General features: G+C 42.2%; 2 protein-coding genes across 4 annotated transcripts in view; both read right to left on the bottom strand.

Annotated features, from left to right (window-relative positions):
- The window catches only part of terf2ip (telomeric repeat binding factor 2, interacting protein), a 24,755-nt gene extending 22,893 nt beyond the window's left edge, over nucleotides 1–1,862 (bottom strand). For 2 of the 3 annotated variants that reach the window (XM_060910788.1, XM_060910782.1), the window contains exon 1: nucleotides 1,819–1,862. The gene's annotated coding sequence lies outside the window, so the exon portion shown is untranslated. The remainder of the gene's footprint in view (nucleotides 1–1,818) is intronic. The other variant, XM_060910786.1, reaches the window with a different exon arrangement.
- Nucleotides 1–16,741, bottom strand: part of LOC132873943 (THAP domain-containing protein 1-like) — a 16,962-nt gene extending 221 nt beyond the window's left edge. Inside the window, exons 1-2 of the mRNA XM_060909763.1 lie at nucleotides 16,110–16,741; nucleotides 15,974–16,030 (exon numbers count right to left, since the gene is read on the bottom strand). Of these exons, the coding sequence (XP_060765746.1) occupies nucleotides 15,974–16,030; nucleotides 16,110–16,493 (441 nt within the window). The 5' untranslated portion in view covers nucleotides 16,494–16,741. The remainder of the gene's footprint in view (nucleotides 1–15,973; nucleotides 16,031–16,109) is intronic.
- Nucleotides 16,742–16,871: the final 130 nt, after the last annotated feature.

Below are 16,871 nucleotides of genomic sequence, written 5' to 3'. Positions count from 1 at the left end.
ATTTGTGTCGCCTGTCTTCTGAGACAGGAACATCTTCAGGAAGACATGACAAATTGTCTGTTTTTGTCTTATTAACTCCAAGAAAGAGGAAGTAAATAGAGGCTGGTGAGGGAACGAGTGTTTATCGCTGCTATAATCTAAGCAATAATAGGAACAACTAGAAGGGCGCTTCGTAGAGTGTACACCTCCACCAAGCCACATCAAAATATAAACGCTCAGGGGGCGTCGTGGCTCAGGTGGTTAAGGCGCCATACCATGAATGCGGGCGACCCGGGTTCGATTCCGGCCCGAGGTCATTTCCCGATCCCTTCCCGTCTCTCTCTCTCCCGCTCATTTCCTGTCTCTGCACTGTCCTATCCAATAAAGGTGCAAAAAGCCCAAAAAAATATCTTTAAAAAAAATATATATATATAAACGCTCGAACGGAAGATAATACTAAAGCTGTACACCAAAGTTCATCCAAATCCGTTCACTACTTTTTGAGTTACGTTGTGAACAGACGCGAGAACATAACCTCCTTAAGCCTAGGTCACAACCGGACGTATGATTTTTTGGCCGTGCGATTTTTGGTGTTTCCCAAATCGCTGCGGTTTTTTGTTGTTCGTGGAGAAAGACGCACGTTGGCCGTAAGTTTGTCTTGCAACTTGAAAAAAAAAAAAACGTAAGCGCCCGTAGAGTTTGTTTGACATGACGAAGAACCTCTGCGGCCAGTCTACGGCTCGAAAATCAGCACGTCACACGTGCGCCCTCCGTGCGTTTCTTGCACGTAGACCGGCCGTAGGAGCACGTACGGCCGGTTGCGACCTAGGCTTTAGACAAAGTTGGCTGAGGAAACAAACTGATAAAACTCGGGCCCGGCGCAATGGGCGGGCCTTTGGGGGCCGGGCCCGCCCATTTAGTCATGTGGGCCTGCCCTAGTGTGGGCCCGCCCACCCTGTCATAGGTAAGGGCCAACAGCTTAACACAATATTTAAAATAAATAAATCACAGGCTACTACAATTAAACGCTCGTGTAGCCGTGATTGACAGTTTCTTGACCCTCCTCCCCGACGGCACGCAAGGACGTAAATGATGATTGGTCAGGGCAAAACTTAGTGTTACCAGTCTCCCGACTGAGACCCCCCTAGTAAAATTGGGTTCGCCGATGCGTGCCCACCCCCAGCCAGTGCAATGCCCGGCTACTAGACCGCTTCTGCCGCCGGGTCTGATAAAACTATGACATGCCATTCGTTAATAAATTAAAACGTGCAGTCATTGGTCAGCTGCTGTGGTAAAAGAGGAATAAAACACTTGAGGACATGCTGTTGTTGGAAAATAATGAACTTCGATGTGGTAACAGCACGCACACAACCCACAAACAAGTTGTTGATTATTTTCCTAAAATAAGGGTGTTGTTTGTTTGTTTGTTTACACATAATGTCACCTCTTAGAAAAGGTTATTTCTCTACAGACACTGCTGGACTGAAGCCATGGCGCCCTTCCTCCCCTCAGGAAGAGATTAGCTTTAGCTCAACAAGGCGAGGTGTGAAAATAACGGTTAACTCTCTCATCACGTGACCCGCTGACTCATAATTACGCGCCTCTCGGATGATTAACCCGGAAATGAAATCCATACGCCACTGAGGGCCTGAACCCTGGGCTCCAAACTGAGGATTTACAGCTAATTAGCTCAGATAAGCATAAATTATTCAATATAAATTATCCCATAAAACAGCTGACTACGACTTTCACTGCTCAGAAAGAGTTAAAGAACTGAGACAGAAAACTCAACACCACAGCGCGGCTTCTACACAACATTAATCACATCAATAATGTTACCTCTGTTTGTGTTTCACTGCGGGGTCAACCGTGTGCTGAGGTGTGAAGCAGGAAACAAAAACCCCACATCAAATTAAAAGTCATAAGACAAGCGATGCGACGTTTAAATAATAATAATAAAATTGAAAGTCATCAAACGAGAATGTTTGTGATGGAAGACTTTGATTTAAAAAACAAATACATTATTATTATTATTATTATTATTATTAATGAAAAAATCACACTATCAACCTGCATTCGCACATAATAGTAGGCATGGGTAATTTAATTTATTTATACATATACTGTATATATTAAAAACACTGAGGTATACTTAAATTCATCTCATTTCATTATCTCTAGCCGCTTTATCCTGTTCTACAGGGTTGCAGGCAAGCTGGAGCCTATCCCAGCTGACTACGGGCGAAAGGCGGGGTACACCCTGGACAAGTCGCCAGGTCATCACAGGGCTGACACATAGACACAGACAACCATTCACACTCACATTCACACCTACGCTCAATTTAGAGTCACCAGTTAACCTAACCTGCATGTCTTTGGACTGTGGGGGAAACCGGAGCACCCGGAGGAAACCCACGCGGACACGGGGAGAACATGCAAACTCCGCACAGGCCACGGGCTCGAACCCGGACCTTCTTGCTGTGAGGCGACAGCGCTAACCACTACACCACCGTGCCGCCCAATATGTACAGTATATGTATAAATAAATTAAATTACCCATACCTACTATTATGTGCTAATGCAGGTTGACAGTGTGATTTTTTTCATTAATAATAATAATAATAATATATTTGTTTGGGTGGCATGGTGGTGTAGTGGTTAACGCTGTCGCCTCACAGCAAGAAGGTCCGGGTTCGAGCCCCGTGGCCGGCGAGGGCCTTTCTGTGTGGAGTTTGCATGTTCTCCCCGTGTCCGCGTGGGTTTCCTCCGGGTGCTCCGGTTTCCCCCACAGTCCAAAGACATGCAGGTTAGGTTAACTGGTGACTCTAAATTGACCGTAGGTGTGAATGTGAGTGTGAATGGTTGTCTGTGTCTATGTGTCAGCCCTGTGATGACCTGGCGACTTGTCCAGGGTGTACCCCGCCTTTCGCCCATAGTCAGCTGGGATAGGCTCCAGCTTGCCTGCGACCCTGTAGGACAGGATAAAGCGGCTAGAGATAATGAGATGAGATGAGATATTAAAAACACTGTAATTAAATTGTGGACAATGAAATTCGCGAATGGAGACTCTTATTGTGCCATAATGGCGTTCGGGTGTGAAGTTAGCTTCGTTCAGCTGATTTCCGGCAAACTTTTAGCGGGAAACAAACAGATAGATAGATAAACACGCGAATGAAGAATAAAGCTTTTTAATTGGCATATATATATATATATATATATATATATATATATATATATATATTACAAATGAAAAGCTTTTTTAACGTAGCCTATTTACTAATGTGGAAGTTTGCCACCATGAAACAATCTCCATACTGTTTCTTCCGGTGTGTGTAGCAGGGGGCGGGGCAGAGTTTTGACTGTGCAATGCCGAGATTTAGCCACCAGATGGCGATGTAGACTTTTCCCCCCTGCCTTGGTTTGTTTCCGATTTCAGTCTAATTAATAAATTAAAAAAGTACAAGTTTAAAGAGTTTAAAATGATCCTCAGATTCCACACATGAAAAAATGAAATTATATAGTATGTCATAATAACGAGAACTTGTAATTTTGACTTTATATCATACGAAATTATGACTTGTTAGGCTTTCACAATAATAACTTATTTCATAATAATGAGAACATTTCCTCAAAATTATGACTCAAAATCTCATAATCATGAGATACTAAGTCATAATTATGGGATAAAGCCATAATTATCAGTAAATTATCTCATTATTATGTGATATTAAGACATAATTATGAGAACCCTTCTCATTATCATGGTGATGATGGAAATGGGTTTCCTCAGCTCGCAGCATGACCTTGTGGAATTCTGGAAGTCCAAGGATCTGAGCTTGAAGCTGAAAGTGAATCGAGCAAAGTCTCTCGTCTGGAGCATTACTTTACTCTGTTCGGCTGTGAAACCTGGACGTTGAGAAAGAATGAAGAAAGAATGATCTGATCCAAGCTTTTGAATTATGGTTCTGGAGACGAATTCTGAGAGCGAACTGGAGACAAAGGAAAACGAACGAGTGGGTAAGGAAAACCATCAGAGTGCCAGACAAAAAAAAGAAGGTTTTCTGGAGATGATTAAGAAGAAGAAGAAGCTGAACAAATATGAGGACTGGAAACGGAGAGGTGTCTGGACAGTCTGGTTCTGAGAACTGTTGAGGGTGAGATCTGTGACGAGGAGACGGTCAGAATGGGTGGACAACAACAGAAGCTGGAGGAATGGGATGGAGAATGCAAGAAGGATGGACATCAAGTGAAACACCTACCGTCTGATTCAAGGGCTAAAGCACACAGAACCAGAACCGGCTCACAGCCCTCTGGTTGAGAAAAAGGCTACTCAGTCGTATGGTATATTGGCCCACAATATTAATAAGGCATAACTGGTTTGAACAAACGTAAAATTTAAAATAAACGCCTGAGATATTGGATTATGAAGTCTCCAACAAATTCCTACTGTATCTCTTGATGTTTAGAACGTTAACTTTGATTAATACGACAATGAATAACAATGAATAGTGACCCAAAATGAATGTTTGAAATGAGTAATGGGAATGGACTCATACACACCCAGGAGCATGAGAGTATGAGTACTGTACGTACACATTCACAGGTTTTGGAGATGGAAGGAAATCCATACATACACAGAAGAACTTACAACCGTAACCCAAGCTCAGGATCCAACCTGGGACTGTGGAGCTCTGAGACAACACCAGTGTAACTCTTTCTGGACAAATCACACTCGTCTTAAACTGGTTTTCCAGCTCATGCTGTGTTCACATTACTAGCCTCCTTTCACAGATCTAATCTTTCATCCTTGACAGTTCATGTTTTGTGTTTGATCTGGATGTCATCATTGGGACCAGAATGGACACTGATGTACACTTAGAAATGCTTGAGATTTTTTATTTTTAATCTGTTTTTGGTTTATCTTTCCTGCTTTTTGTATTATATATATTTTTGTCATTGCTATTTTATTTCTATTATCTGGGTGGCACGGTGGTGTAGTGGTTAGCACGGTCGCTTCACAGCAAGAAGGTTCCGGTTTCGAACCCAGCGGCCGGCAGGGACCTTTCTGTGTGGAGTTTGCATGTCCTCCCCGTGTCCCGTGTCTGCGTGGGTTTCCTCCAGGTGCTCCGGTTTCCCCCACAGTCCAAAGACATGCAGGTTAGGTTAACGTGGGGCGGCCTTGGGCTGAAGTGCCCTTGAGCAAGGTTCCTGACCCCTGACTGCTCCCCGGGCGCTCTGGTGTGGCTGCCCACCGCTCTGGGTGTGTGCGCGTGTGTTCACTGCTTCAGATGGGTTAAATGCAGAGGGTGAATTTCACTGTGCTTGAAGTGTGCATGTGACAAATAAAGGTTTCTTCTTCTTCTGGTTTAATTTTTATATCCCTTTATTTCTTGTCCTGTCTTTCATTCCTGGAGCCTCTCAGCAAAAAAAGGGGGGGGAAGAGAAGGAAAGGAAGGAAAGAGAAAAAGGGGAGAGGAAATGAAGAGGGAAGGAGGAGAAAAGAGAAAAAAGAAAGGGGGGAAGGACAAAAGGAAAGGAAGAAGGGGATGAGAGGAAGGAAAGAGAAAAAGGGAGAGGAGATTAAGAAGGAAGGAAAAGAGGGAAGGGGGAAGGAAAGGAAGAAAGGGAAAGTGGCTAAACGGTGGCTACTTTGAAGAATCTAACTAAAATATAAAACTTTTTTTAAAACACTTTTTGTTTATCACACAATCCCACATGTGTTCCAGATGTTGTTTCATAGTTTTGATTGGCTACTCTACCACTAGGATATCAGCTCATATACCGTGAGTAGAGAAAAACAAAATGGCAGCACGCATCAAGTCAGATATATCACTTTATCAAGTATTTAAAAGAAACCAAAATCGCAAAAAGAATACACAGTGGTACCTCGCGTTACGAACTTAATTCGTTCTTTGACTCCGTTCGCGAACTGAAAAGTTCACGAACCAAATTAATTTTTCCCATTGAAATTAATGTTGGCGGCACAGTGGTGTCGTGGTTAGCGCTGTCGCCTCACAGCAAGAAGGTCCGGGTTCGAGTCCCGTGGCCGGCGAGGGCCTTTCTGTGTGGAGTTTGCATGTTCTCCCCGTGTCCGCGTGGGTTTCCTCCGGGTGCTCCGGTTTCCCCCACAGTCCAAAGACATGCAGGTTAGGTTAACTGGTGACTCTAAATTGAGCGTAGGTGTGAATGAGAGTGTGAATGGTTGTCTGTGTCTATGTGTCAGCCCTGCGATGACCTGGCGACTTGTCCAGGGTGTACCCCGCCTTTCGCCCGTAGTCAGCTGGGATAGGATCCAGCTTGCCTGCGACCCTGTAGAACAGGATAAAGCAGCTAGAGATAATGAGATGAGATGAGAAATTAATGTAAATCCAATTAATCCATTCACCGGCCCCAGAAACATATATTTTTTGTAACTTTTTTTGGGTTTATGTGTGGAAAAAATACAAAAAGGAATTAAAGATAACCTTAATTATAGAAAAATACAGTAATACTAAAATAAAACATAATAGTACAGTACACTTTACCTTTGTGGTTGATAGTTACTGGCACACGTGGATGGAGGAGGAGCACTAACACTTTTCACTTTCTTGGGAGCCATAATGAGGGTTAATTTAAAGCAAAAAGCAAAAAAGAAATCTTATCAACACAACGCAATGACGAACAATGTTCACAGCGCGCCACCTTGAGTACGACTGATGCTGCCGCATGCTTCACATGGTGCGGAAGCCCACCAGTTTGTGCGTTCGTGCATCGAAGCATCGTTTGCGAATCGAAGCAAAATTTGTTCGGAAATGGTGTTCGTAGCCTGATTTGTTCGTGAATAGGGACGTTCGTGACCCGAGGTTTGACTGTAGTCCTCCCCGATATGTCCTGTTACACACTCCAGCCCAGTCGGTTGCAGTAATGCACCTTTAACCACCAAAAAAAACCTAAAGAAGAAGAAAATGGCGGAGCGTGTTACTGAACCAACCAAGGATGAAATAAAAACTCTCCTCGAAAACAAAACCCCAAAAAAATACAAAAAAAGCAACAAAATATGGAATAAAAGTATTTGATGGTAAGAACGTATCTTTTTTATTTTTCAAGAATTATTATTATTATCGCATTTCTCATAAACTGCTCCTGTCATTTCACCGGTTTGTCTTTACATTCTAAGCAGAAATAACGTTTTGTATAAAGCTGATTGATCGAATTTGCAAAAAAATAAAAATGCTCTGTTTGTCAAAATCCAGTGAATGCGGATAGAATAAAACAGTTATTCCACCCAATCTGGTCGTACATGGATTATAGCCGACTCAGTGCTACGCGCCTCGTCAGCTCATGTACGACTCGATTTCATGGAATAACTGTTAAATATATAAAAAAGAAGAAGTGCTCGAGACTAATAATAGAATATGATTTAAGACACAACTCTGGATGAACAATCTCATATAAAACGATGATCTGAGGTGCTACTTTAATATAATTCATTTGCCCCGATCCCTTGATGAGATCAGAAATACAACCCCGATTCCAAAAAAGTTGGGACAAAGTACAAATTGTAAATCAAAACGGAATGCAATGATGTGGAAGTTTCAAAATTCCATATTTTATTCAGAATAGAACATAGATGACACATCAAATGTTTAAACTGAGAAAATGTATCATTTAAAGAGAAAAATTAGGTGATTTTAAATTTCATGACAACACCACATCTCAAAAAAGTTGGGACAAGGCCATGTTTACCACTGTGAGACATCCCCTTTTCTCTTTACAACAGTCTGTAAACGTCTGGGGACTGAGGAGACAAGTTGCTCAAGTTTAGGGATAGGAATGTTAACCCATTCTTGTCTAATGTAGGATTCTAGTTGCTCAACTGTCTTAGGTCTTTTTTGTCGTATCTTCCGTTTTATGATGCGCCAAATGTTTTCTATGGGTGAAAGATCTGGACTGCAGGCTGGCCAGTTCAGTACCCGGACCCTTCTTCTACGCAGCCATGATGCTGTAATTGATGCAGTATGTGGTTTGGCATTGTCATGTTGGAAAATGCAAGGTCTTCCCTGAAAGAGACGTCGTCTGGATGGGAGCATATGTTGCTCTAGAACCTGGATATACCTTTCAGCATTGATGGTGTCTTTCCAGATGTGTAAGCTGCCCATGCCACATGCACTAATGCAACCCCATACCATCAGAGATGCAGGCTTCTGAACTGAGCGCTGATAACAACTTGGGTCGTCCTTCTCCTCTTTAGTCCGAATGACACGGCGTCCCTGATTTCCATAAAGAACTTCAAATTTTGATTCGTCTGACCACAGAACAGTTTTCCACTTTGCCACAGTCCATTTTAAATGAGCCTTGGCCCAGAGAAGACGTCTGCGCTTCTGGATCATGTTTAGATACGGCTTCTTCTTTGAACTATAGAGTTTTAGCTGGCAACTGCGGATGGCACGGTGAATTGTGTTCACAGATAATGTTGTCTGGAGATATTCCTGAGCCCATTTTGTGATTTCCAATACAGAAGCATGCCTGTATGTGATGCAGTGCCGTCTAAGGGCCCAAAGATCACGAGCACCCGGTATGGTTTTCCGGCCTTGACCCTTACGCACAGAGATTCTTCCAGATTCTCTGAATCTTTTAATGATATTATGCACTGTAGATGATGATATGTTCAAACTCTTTGCAATTTTACACTGTCAGACTCCTTTCTGATATTGCGCCACTATTTGTCGGTGCAGAATTAGGGGGATTGGTGATCCTCTTCCCATCTTTACTTCTGAGAGCCGCTGCCACTCCAAGATGCTCTTTTTATACCCAGTCATGTTAATGACCTATTGCCAATTGACCTAATGAGTTGCAATTTGGTCCTCCAGCTGTTCCTTTTTTGTACCTTTAACTTTTCCAGCCTCTTATTGCCCCTGTCCCAACTTTTTTGAGATGTGTTGCTGTCATGAAATTTCAAATGAGCCAATATTTGGCATGAAACTTCAAAATGTCTCACTTTCGACATTTGATATGTTGTCTATGTTCTATTGTGAATACAATATCAGTTTTTGAGATTTGTAAATTATTGCATTCTGTTTTTATTTACAATTTGTACTTTGTCCCAACTTTTTTGGAATCGGGGTTGTATTACAGCTTTTACTCAGAAAGGTTCCTTTCAGGTTCGACATTCTGATCATAATTTTATGTAACGGCTTCGAGGCAGCTGTTTAATTCCTTCCTTATTTCTCGGCTACATTCTTAAAACCCAGCAGAGTCTATTAATCAGTGCAATTCAGAGCCTCGTTCCAAATATTCATGCTTGGGTTTTGATTACGAGCCTGTAATAACACCACACTTTCAGCCTCACCAACTTCACAGAGTGCTTTTTCTATACAAAACATAACAGTCCAGGGCCAAGTCCTCCAGCTGGACTAGCAATCATGTCTGGACTCTGAAGTGTTTCAGTCACACTGCAGACAAAGTTGGCCATTATGTGGCTTTGTTGACGTTGGCCGAGTGCTCACTGGGCTTGTGTTAGGCTGACTGAAAACGGCACCGTGACACTGAAGTCACATGGTTTTTTTGTTGTTCTTGTTGTTGTTTTTAGCTTTACAGCAACACAGGTAATAAACTGTGAGTTTTGTAGTAGCAATAGGTGAGACGTTTATCTTGGAAATCCATGTAGCGCTCAGTGATCCTCATAAATCAGAGCGTGGCTTGCACCAACATAAATTAAATTAAGCAGAGTTCAGAGATAATCCAGGATTAATGTTAAATTTAACGTGAAACATAAATCACCAAATCATAAGTTCTGATAAAAACCCTATTCATACATGTCAACCTATACGGAATGTCCGTATTTTATACGGATTTGATTCAATAAATGCAGTATACGGGTGTACAAATAAAGTTATACGGATTCTTTAAAAAAAACTTCAATATTTATTTAGAGCTATAATCAATTCCCACGATGATAAAAGAGCGCATAACATTTACAAACGTACTGTACACCACAGACAGCCAGTAAAGAGTCTTATGAAATCGCACGTTATCTTGTGGTAGCGAGACTTCGTTCCACTTTTGATCATGTGCACACCGCATTGCGAGAATCCCGCCAACCGGGAAGTAACATTTTGTTTGAAAAGCGTATTTCCACCTGAGCGACTTTCACAAGCGACTGAAAAGATTCTGAATGGGCACTCCGGCAAGATCAACACAGACACTTGCTGTGACATGCAGCCTCGTGAGGTATTGGTGCAGACTGCTAAAAAAGCTGTCATGGAGTACAATTCAGAACATTAGAGTGACACTTTGTGTTTTTGTCAAACACTGGAGCTTTGTATTCATTCTGAAGGTTTATTGTTATTAATATTGAATAAAAAGTAACTGGGATATATATCATTGTTAATTATCATTCAAATTTTAGGTAAATTATTTTAATTTGCATCTTATAAGTATTTTATAAGGGAAATACGGATTTTGGAGGTTGGTTATACAGGTTTGATTGACCAAAGGTTGACATGTATGCCTATTCAGGAACTTAAGTTAATGACGGATACACAAGTTTAAGAAAAAATAATACAGGTAGTCGTCGACTTACGACTGCATTTGGTTACGACTGACCGGTCGTAAACCGATCTGGTCGTAAGTCGGCCTATGTTAAATGAATTTAAGTATATTGTGATGTGTAATGATATTGTAATCATCTTAAAGTCTTATTTTATCAGCATTTTCTTATTTCATTACCTTGGCTCATTATTTGGTTTAAGTCAAACACTGCATACTACACTGCGTACAGTACAATTTGTTTAATATGTGCAAAACAAAAAATACGAAATACAGGTGTGAAAAATAGAAAACATTTTAGTTTGAAACATACCAAAATACAAATGTAAAACATAGCAAAATACAAAATTTAGTGACCGCTGGCATCACTGGTGCTTGGCTGTGGGTCTTCTACATCATCATCAGCTGTTGCAGCGCTCGGGCTGGCGGGAGGATTTGCTCGTTTCATAAACCAGGAGCTGGGGTGAAAACTGTATGACGGAGTGCGCGAGAGACTGCGCATGTGCCTGGAGCTGGGGCGGAAACTGTTGTATGCGGCGAGAGGTCAGTGTTGCCAGATTGGGCGGTTTTAAGTGCATTTTTGCGAGTTTTGAACATATTTTGGGCTGAAAAACGTCAGCAGTATCTGGCAACACTGCGAGAGGCGCTGCCGGGAGCTGGGATGGAAACTGTCGTACGCTCAGCTAGCTCAGCTGGGAAACACTTGCCAGTCATAACCAGACGGTCGTAAAGTCGATCGGTCGTAGGTCGCATAGGTCGTAAGTCGACGACTACCTGTACAATTCTTGGTGAGAAAATACTGTACAACTTGAGGAGTTCTTTCTTTTCCACAAACTATCTAATACGTATATGCTGCTATTTCAGAAATTTGAACTACCTCAGTGAACTGAAATTAAAATACGTTTTTAAAATCAATCTTGAGGCAGCACGGTGGTGTAGTGGTTAGCGCTGTCGCCTCACAGCAAGAAGGTCCTGGGTTCGAGCCCCGTGGCCGGCGAGGGCCTTTCTGTGCGGGGTTTGCATGTTCTCCCCGTGTCCGCGTGGGTTTCCTCCGGGTGCTCCGGTTTCCCCCACAGTCCAAAGACATGCAGGTTAGGTTAACTGGTGACTCTAAATTGACCGTAGGTGTGAATGTGAGTGTGAATGGTTGTCTGTGTCTGTGTGTCAGCCCTGTGATGACCTGGCGACTTGTCCAGGGTGTACCCCGCCTTTCGCCCGTAGTCAGCTGGGATAGGCTCCAGCTTGCCTGCGACCCTGTAGGACAGGATAAAGCGGCTAGAGATAATGAGATGAGATGAGACCAAATCCAGGATACAAGCCACACCTACTAGCCAACACTCCACCCTATCACATGAAAGCTACCGACCAGGGAGGGTGGGGCTTCCTCCGAGACACGTAAAACCAACCTCGCATCTTTTCAAACAGAGTAATACCGAGATCAGACGACATGATAACATGATGTTTCATGATGGTCACCGTGTCAGATTCGGTAATCATAGTGGCATGAATTCTTGGTCGGGAAACTGGCAACACTACAAGTTTGACTTCGACCAATTATTGTTCATGTCCGTGAGTCTTGTCAGGGAGGCGGGTGAAGAAATTGTCAGTCACGGCTACCCAACGGACACCAAAAAGCACGACGTAGGAGTTCTCAAACTACAGTGGTGCTTGAAAGTTTGTGAACCCTTTAGAATTTTCTGTATTTCTGCATAAATATGACCTAAAACATCATCAGATTTTCACACAAGTCCTAAAAGTAGATAAAGAGAACCCAGTTAAACAAATGAGACAAAAATATTATACTTGGTTATTTATTTATTGAGGAAAATTATCCAATATTGCATATCTGTGAGTGGCAAAAGTATGTGAACCTTTGCTTTCAGTATCTGGTGTGACCCCCCCTTGTGCAGCAATAACTGCAGCTAAACGTTTCCGGTAACTGTTGATCAGTCCTGCACACTGGCTTGGAGGAATTTTAGCCCGTTCCTCCATACAGAACAGCTTCAACTCTGGGATGTTGGTGGGTTTCCTCACATGAACTGCTCGCTTCAGGTCCTTCCACAACATTTCCATTGGATTAAGGTCAGGACTTTGACTTGGCCATTCCAAAACATTAACTTTATTCTTCTTTAACAATTCTTTGGTAGAACGACTTCTGTGGTTAGGGTCGTTGTCTTGATGCATGACCCACCTTCTCTTGACATTTAGTTAATGGACAGATGTCCTGACATTTTCCTTTAGAATTCGCTGGTATAATTCAGAATTCATTGTTCCATCAATGATGGCGAGACGTCCTGGCCCAGATGCAGCAACACAGGCCCAAACCATGATACTACCACCACCATGTTTCACAGATGGAATAAGGTTCTTATGCTGGAATGCAGTGTTTTCCTTTCTCCAAACATAACGCTTCTCATTTAAACCAAAAAGTTCTATTTTGGTCTCGTCCGTCCACAAAACATCTTTCCAATAACCTTCTGGCTTGTCCACATGATCTTTAGCAAACTGCAGATGAGCATCAGTGTTCTTTTTGGAGAGCAGTGGCTTTCTCCTTGCAACCCTGCCATGCACAACATTGTTGTTCAGTGTTCTCCTGATGGTGGACTCATGAACATTAACATTAGCCAATGTGAGAGAGGCCTTCAGTTGCTTAGAAGTTACCCTGGGGTCCTTTGTGACCTTGCCGACTATTACACGCCTTGCTCTTGGAGTGATCTTTGTTGATCGACCACTCCTGGGGAGGGTAACAATGGTCTTGAATTTCCTCCATTTGTACACAATCTGTCTGACTGTGGATTGGTGGAGTCCAAACTCTTTAGAGATGGTTTTGTAACCTTTTCCAGCCTGATGAGCATCAACAATGCTTTTTCTGAGGTCCTCAGAAATCTCCTTTGTCTGTGCCATGATACACTTCCACAAACATGTGTTATGAAGATCAGACTTTGATAGATCCCTGTTCTTTAAATAAAACAGGGTGCCCACTCACACCTGATTGTCATCCCATTGATTGAAAACACCTGACTCTAATTTCACCTTCAAATTAACTGCTAATCCTAGAGGTTCACATACTTTTGCCACTCACAAATATGTAATATTGGATCCTTTTCCACAATAAATAAATGACCAAGTATAATATTTTTGTCTCATTTGTTTAACTGGGTTCTCTTGATCTACTTTTAGGACTTGTGTGAAAATCCGATGATGTTTTAGATCATATTTATGCAGAAATATAGAAAATTCTAAAGGGTTCACAAACTTTCAAGCACCACTGTAGGTGAGAAAATACAAAACATTCTTACATGCTAGACTTTTCATCAGGGTGTCATGGGGTTCCATATGTGTTCTTTGATTATGTCACACGAGAAGACCTGTTTGTATTCAGGTCTGATGCTGGAAACGAGTACGTCATGACAAAATCAGGTCAAAATCAGCCTGAATTTGTGTCGTCTGATCCAGGCATAACACACTTGGAGGAAAACTATCTGCCCTCTTCTATATACATGTACTCATAGACGCCCACGATTGGCTCGTACTTCTGTGAGTGTGAGGCTACAGGAGAGAGTATGCCCCTCCCATTAAGGCAGCATGGACAATTTTCGCTCTCCTTGTCCCGTCTTTCATTCCTGTAGCCTCTAAGCAAAAGGGGGGCTATTTCATATGTGGATACTTTGAAGAATCTAAAATATGAAACATTTTGGGTTTTTTTTTTTGTTTTTTAACACTTTTTTTGTTTATCACACAATTCCATATGTGTTCCAGATGTTGTTTCATAGTTTTGATGTCTTCAGTATTGTTCTACAGTGCAGAAAATGGTCAAAATATACGTACAAATAACCTACACATGAATAGGGGTGTACAAACTTTTGTCTGGTACGGTATCTACTACAAATCACCGATGCTGTATAACTCACTGAAGGATTTATTTTGCACTTTAAAACTCTACCTCTTCCCTTTGTTCATTACACGTATCTTGTATTCACTGTCTGCAGACTATTTTCTTTGTCTCTTGTCTTTTTTTTTTAGTTTGTTTTGTTATATTGTACAGCTTTTGTGTTGGTATAAAATATATATCCTGGCCTGATTCTTGTTAACCAGCGGTGGGTTTCCCAAAAGCCTCTTAACACTAAGATCGTCTTAACTAGGAGAGAGTGTTCATTGTGCTGCTCGCGCTACCATTTAACGATGATCTTTGTGCTGTGATGCTTTTGGGAAACCCAAACCAGATCATCCATCCATCCATCCATCCATCCATCCATCCATTATCCATAACCACTTATCCTGTGCAGGGTCGCAGGCAGGCTGGAGCCTATCCCAGCTGACTACGGGCGAAAGGTGGGGTACACCCTGGACAAGTCGCCAGGTCATCACAGGGCTGACACATAGACACAGACAACCATTCACACTCACATTCACACCTACGGTCAATTTAGAGTCACCAGTTAACCTAACCTGCATGTCTTTGGACTGTGGGGGAAACCGGAGCACCCGGAGGAAACCCACGCGGACACGGGGAGAACATGCAAACTCCACACAGAAAGGCTTCCATCAGCCACTGGGCTCGAACCCAGAGCCTTCTTGCTGTGAGGTGACAGTGCTAACCACTACACCACCATGCTACAAGTTTAAACATGAATAGGATAAAGCTTAAACCTTGTTGGGGCATCTTTCACCAGTCAAACATTACAAGTGAAAGTCATTAACCAACACCGGCTACCTGATGTATTTCTAATACTTTTAAAAGTATTTAATCCCCAAAACTACATACCCTTTTCAGTTGTTGCTCATCCACAACTCCATTCCAACAATCTTCTCCTTTCGGCTGCTCCCATTCATTCAGGGTTGCCACAGCGGTGATCTGCATATTTGATTTGGCACAGGTTTTTACACCAGATACCCTTCCTGACACAACCCTCCCCAATCTATCTGGGCTTGGGACCAGCACTAAGTATGCACTGGGTTGTGGGTATTTTTTATCTAACCTGCATGTCTTTGCACTGTGGAGGAAATCAGAGCACCCAGAAGAAACCCACGCAGACATCATACGGAAAGGCCATGAGGTTTGAACCTAGAACCTTCTCGCTGTGAGGTGACAGTGATAACCACTGCACCACCGTGCCGCCCAACTCCACTCCAACAAAATTTCTACCTAATTTCACTTTAAAGGGGTACCAAATATAATATATACAGTTGCTGATGTGACAAAGTAACGTATTCTTAAGTATTCTATCAAATTTATATACTAGAAAACAACGAAATATCTTGGTAATTGTAAATATAATAGTCGGTACGCTAAACGGCACAAGAGTCGCCATTTTTAAAAGACCGTGATGTCAGCCCTACCCACTGCACTAGGAGAGAAGCGTGTAATCATGTTTTGTAACTCAAAACACAAGCGAAAGTAAAGTTTCTATTTTGGTTAGCTTTATTTGCTAACTGATGAATTAATCATAGAATACGATATATTTACCTTCTTCAGAGCACAGCCAGGTGAAGTAGAAGTAGCAGATACAAGCATCTCTTTCATCTGCAAAATCAATCAAATACACAACACTTACAATACTATTCTTGCATATTGCAACTTTTCAATGCGAGACGAGTCCTACCTCTTTCACTTTCGCTTCCTTTCGACGCTTTTTCAACCTCACAGAACGTGCAGAGAACTCGCTCGCCGCCGTCTCACTTGCACTTGGCCTATGACAAAATTCCGTTGGTACGGTATCATCCTTCAGAATTCGCCTGGGCTTCTTCCCTGGTTGTAGTCCAACGTATTTGGCAAATAAGTCCTCCTCATATGCCGAGGGCAGGAAATGTTTTGAACATAGTCTTGAAGCGCGTGATGGCTTGAAATCGCTTCTGCCGATCATACGTAGCCATGCTCGAACTCGCTTGGTGTTTTTCAGTGGAAACGAGTGAAAAGACACGTCTGGAGGATCGTTATGCTTTCCATCGGTCCTGTTATTACACCCGAAAGCAACACACTGTGGCATTGTGTAGCCGATCACTTACAATTCATCCTACTTTCCGATTCACACGTGCTAGTCCCAACCTCAATGAGCCAACACAACTGGGCACATACATACGTCATGAGTGTTACGCAGAGAAAATGAACGTGCATTCTGATTGGATAAAATTAATATCATGGCGGGCTGTTCAAACTGCGGAAATAGTTTGCTCGAGCTACTTTCAAAACACTATAACTTTCCAACCTTAGAACAAAAAACTTTTGTAAGTCTTGAATAAGGTTCGTTACTGTGTGTTTTATTGTTATATTTACTCTATATATTGCCCTCTGTTCCCCTTTAAACCATTTCTTCCAATCTATGTATGTTCCGATTATTTTAAAGTATGTTATTCAATATGCCATA

This window comes from Neoarius graeffei, chromosome 26, assembly GCF_027579695.1.
Source record: "Neoarius graeffei isolate fNeoGra1 chromosome 26, fNeoGra1.pri, whole genome shotgun sequence".
In the NCBI taxonomy this organism is placed as follows: Eukaryota; Metazoa; Chordata; class Actinopteri; order Siluriformes; family Ariidae; genus Neoarius; species Neoarius graeffei.
This window is presented reverse-complemented; position numbering and strand designations above follow the sequence as displayed.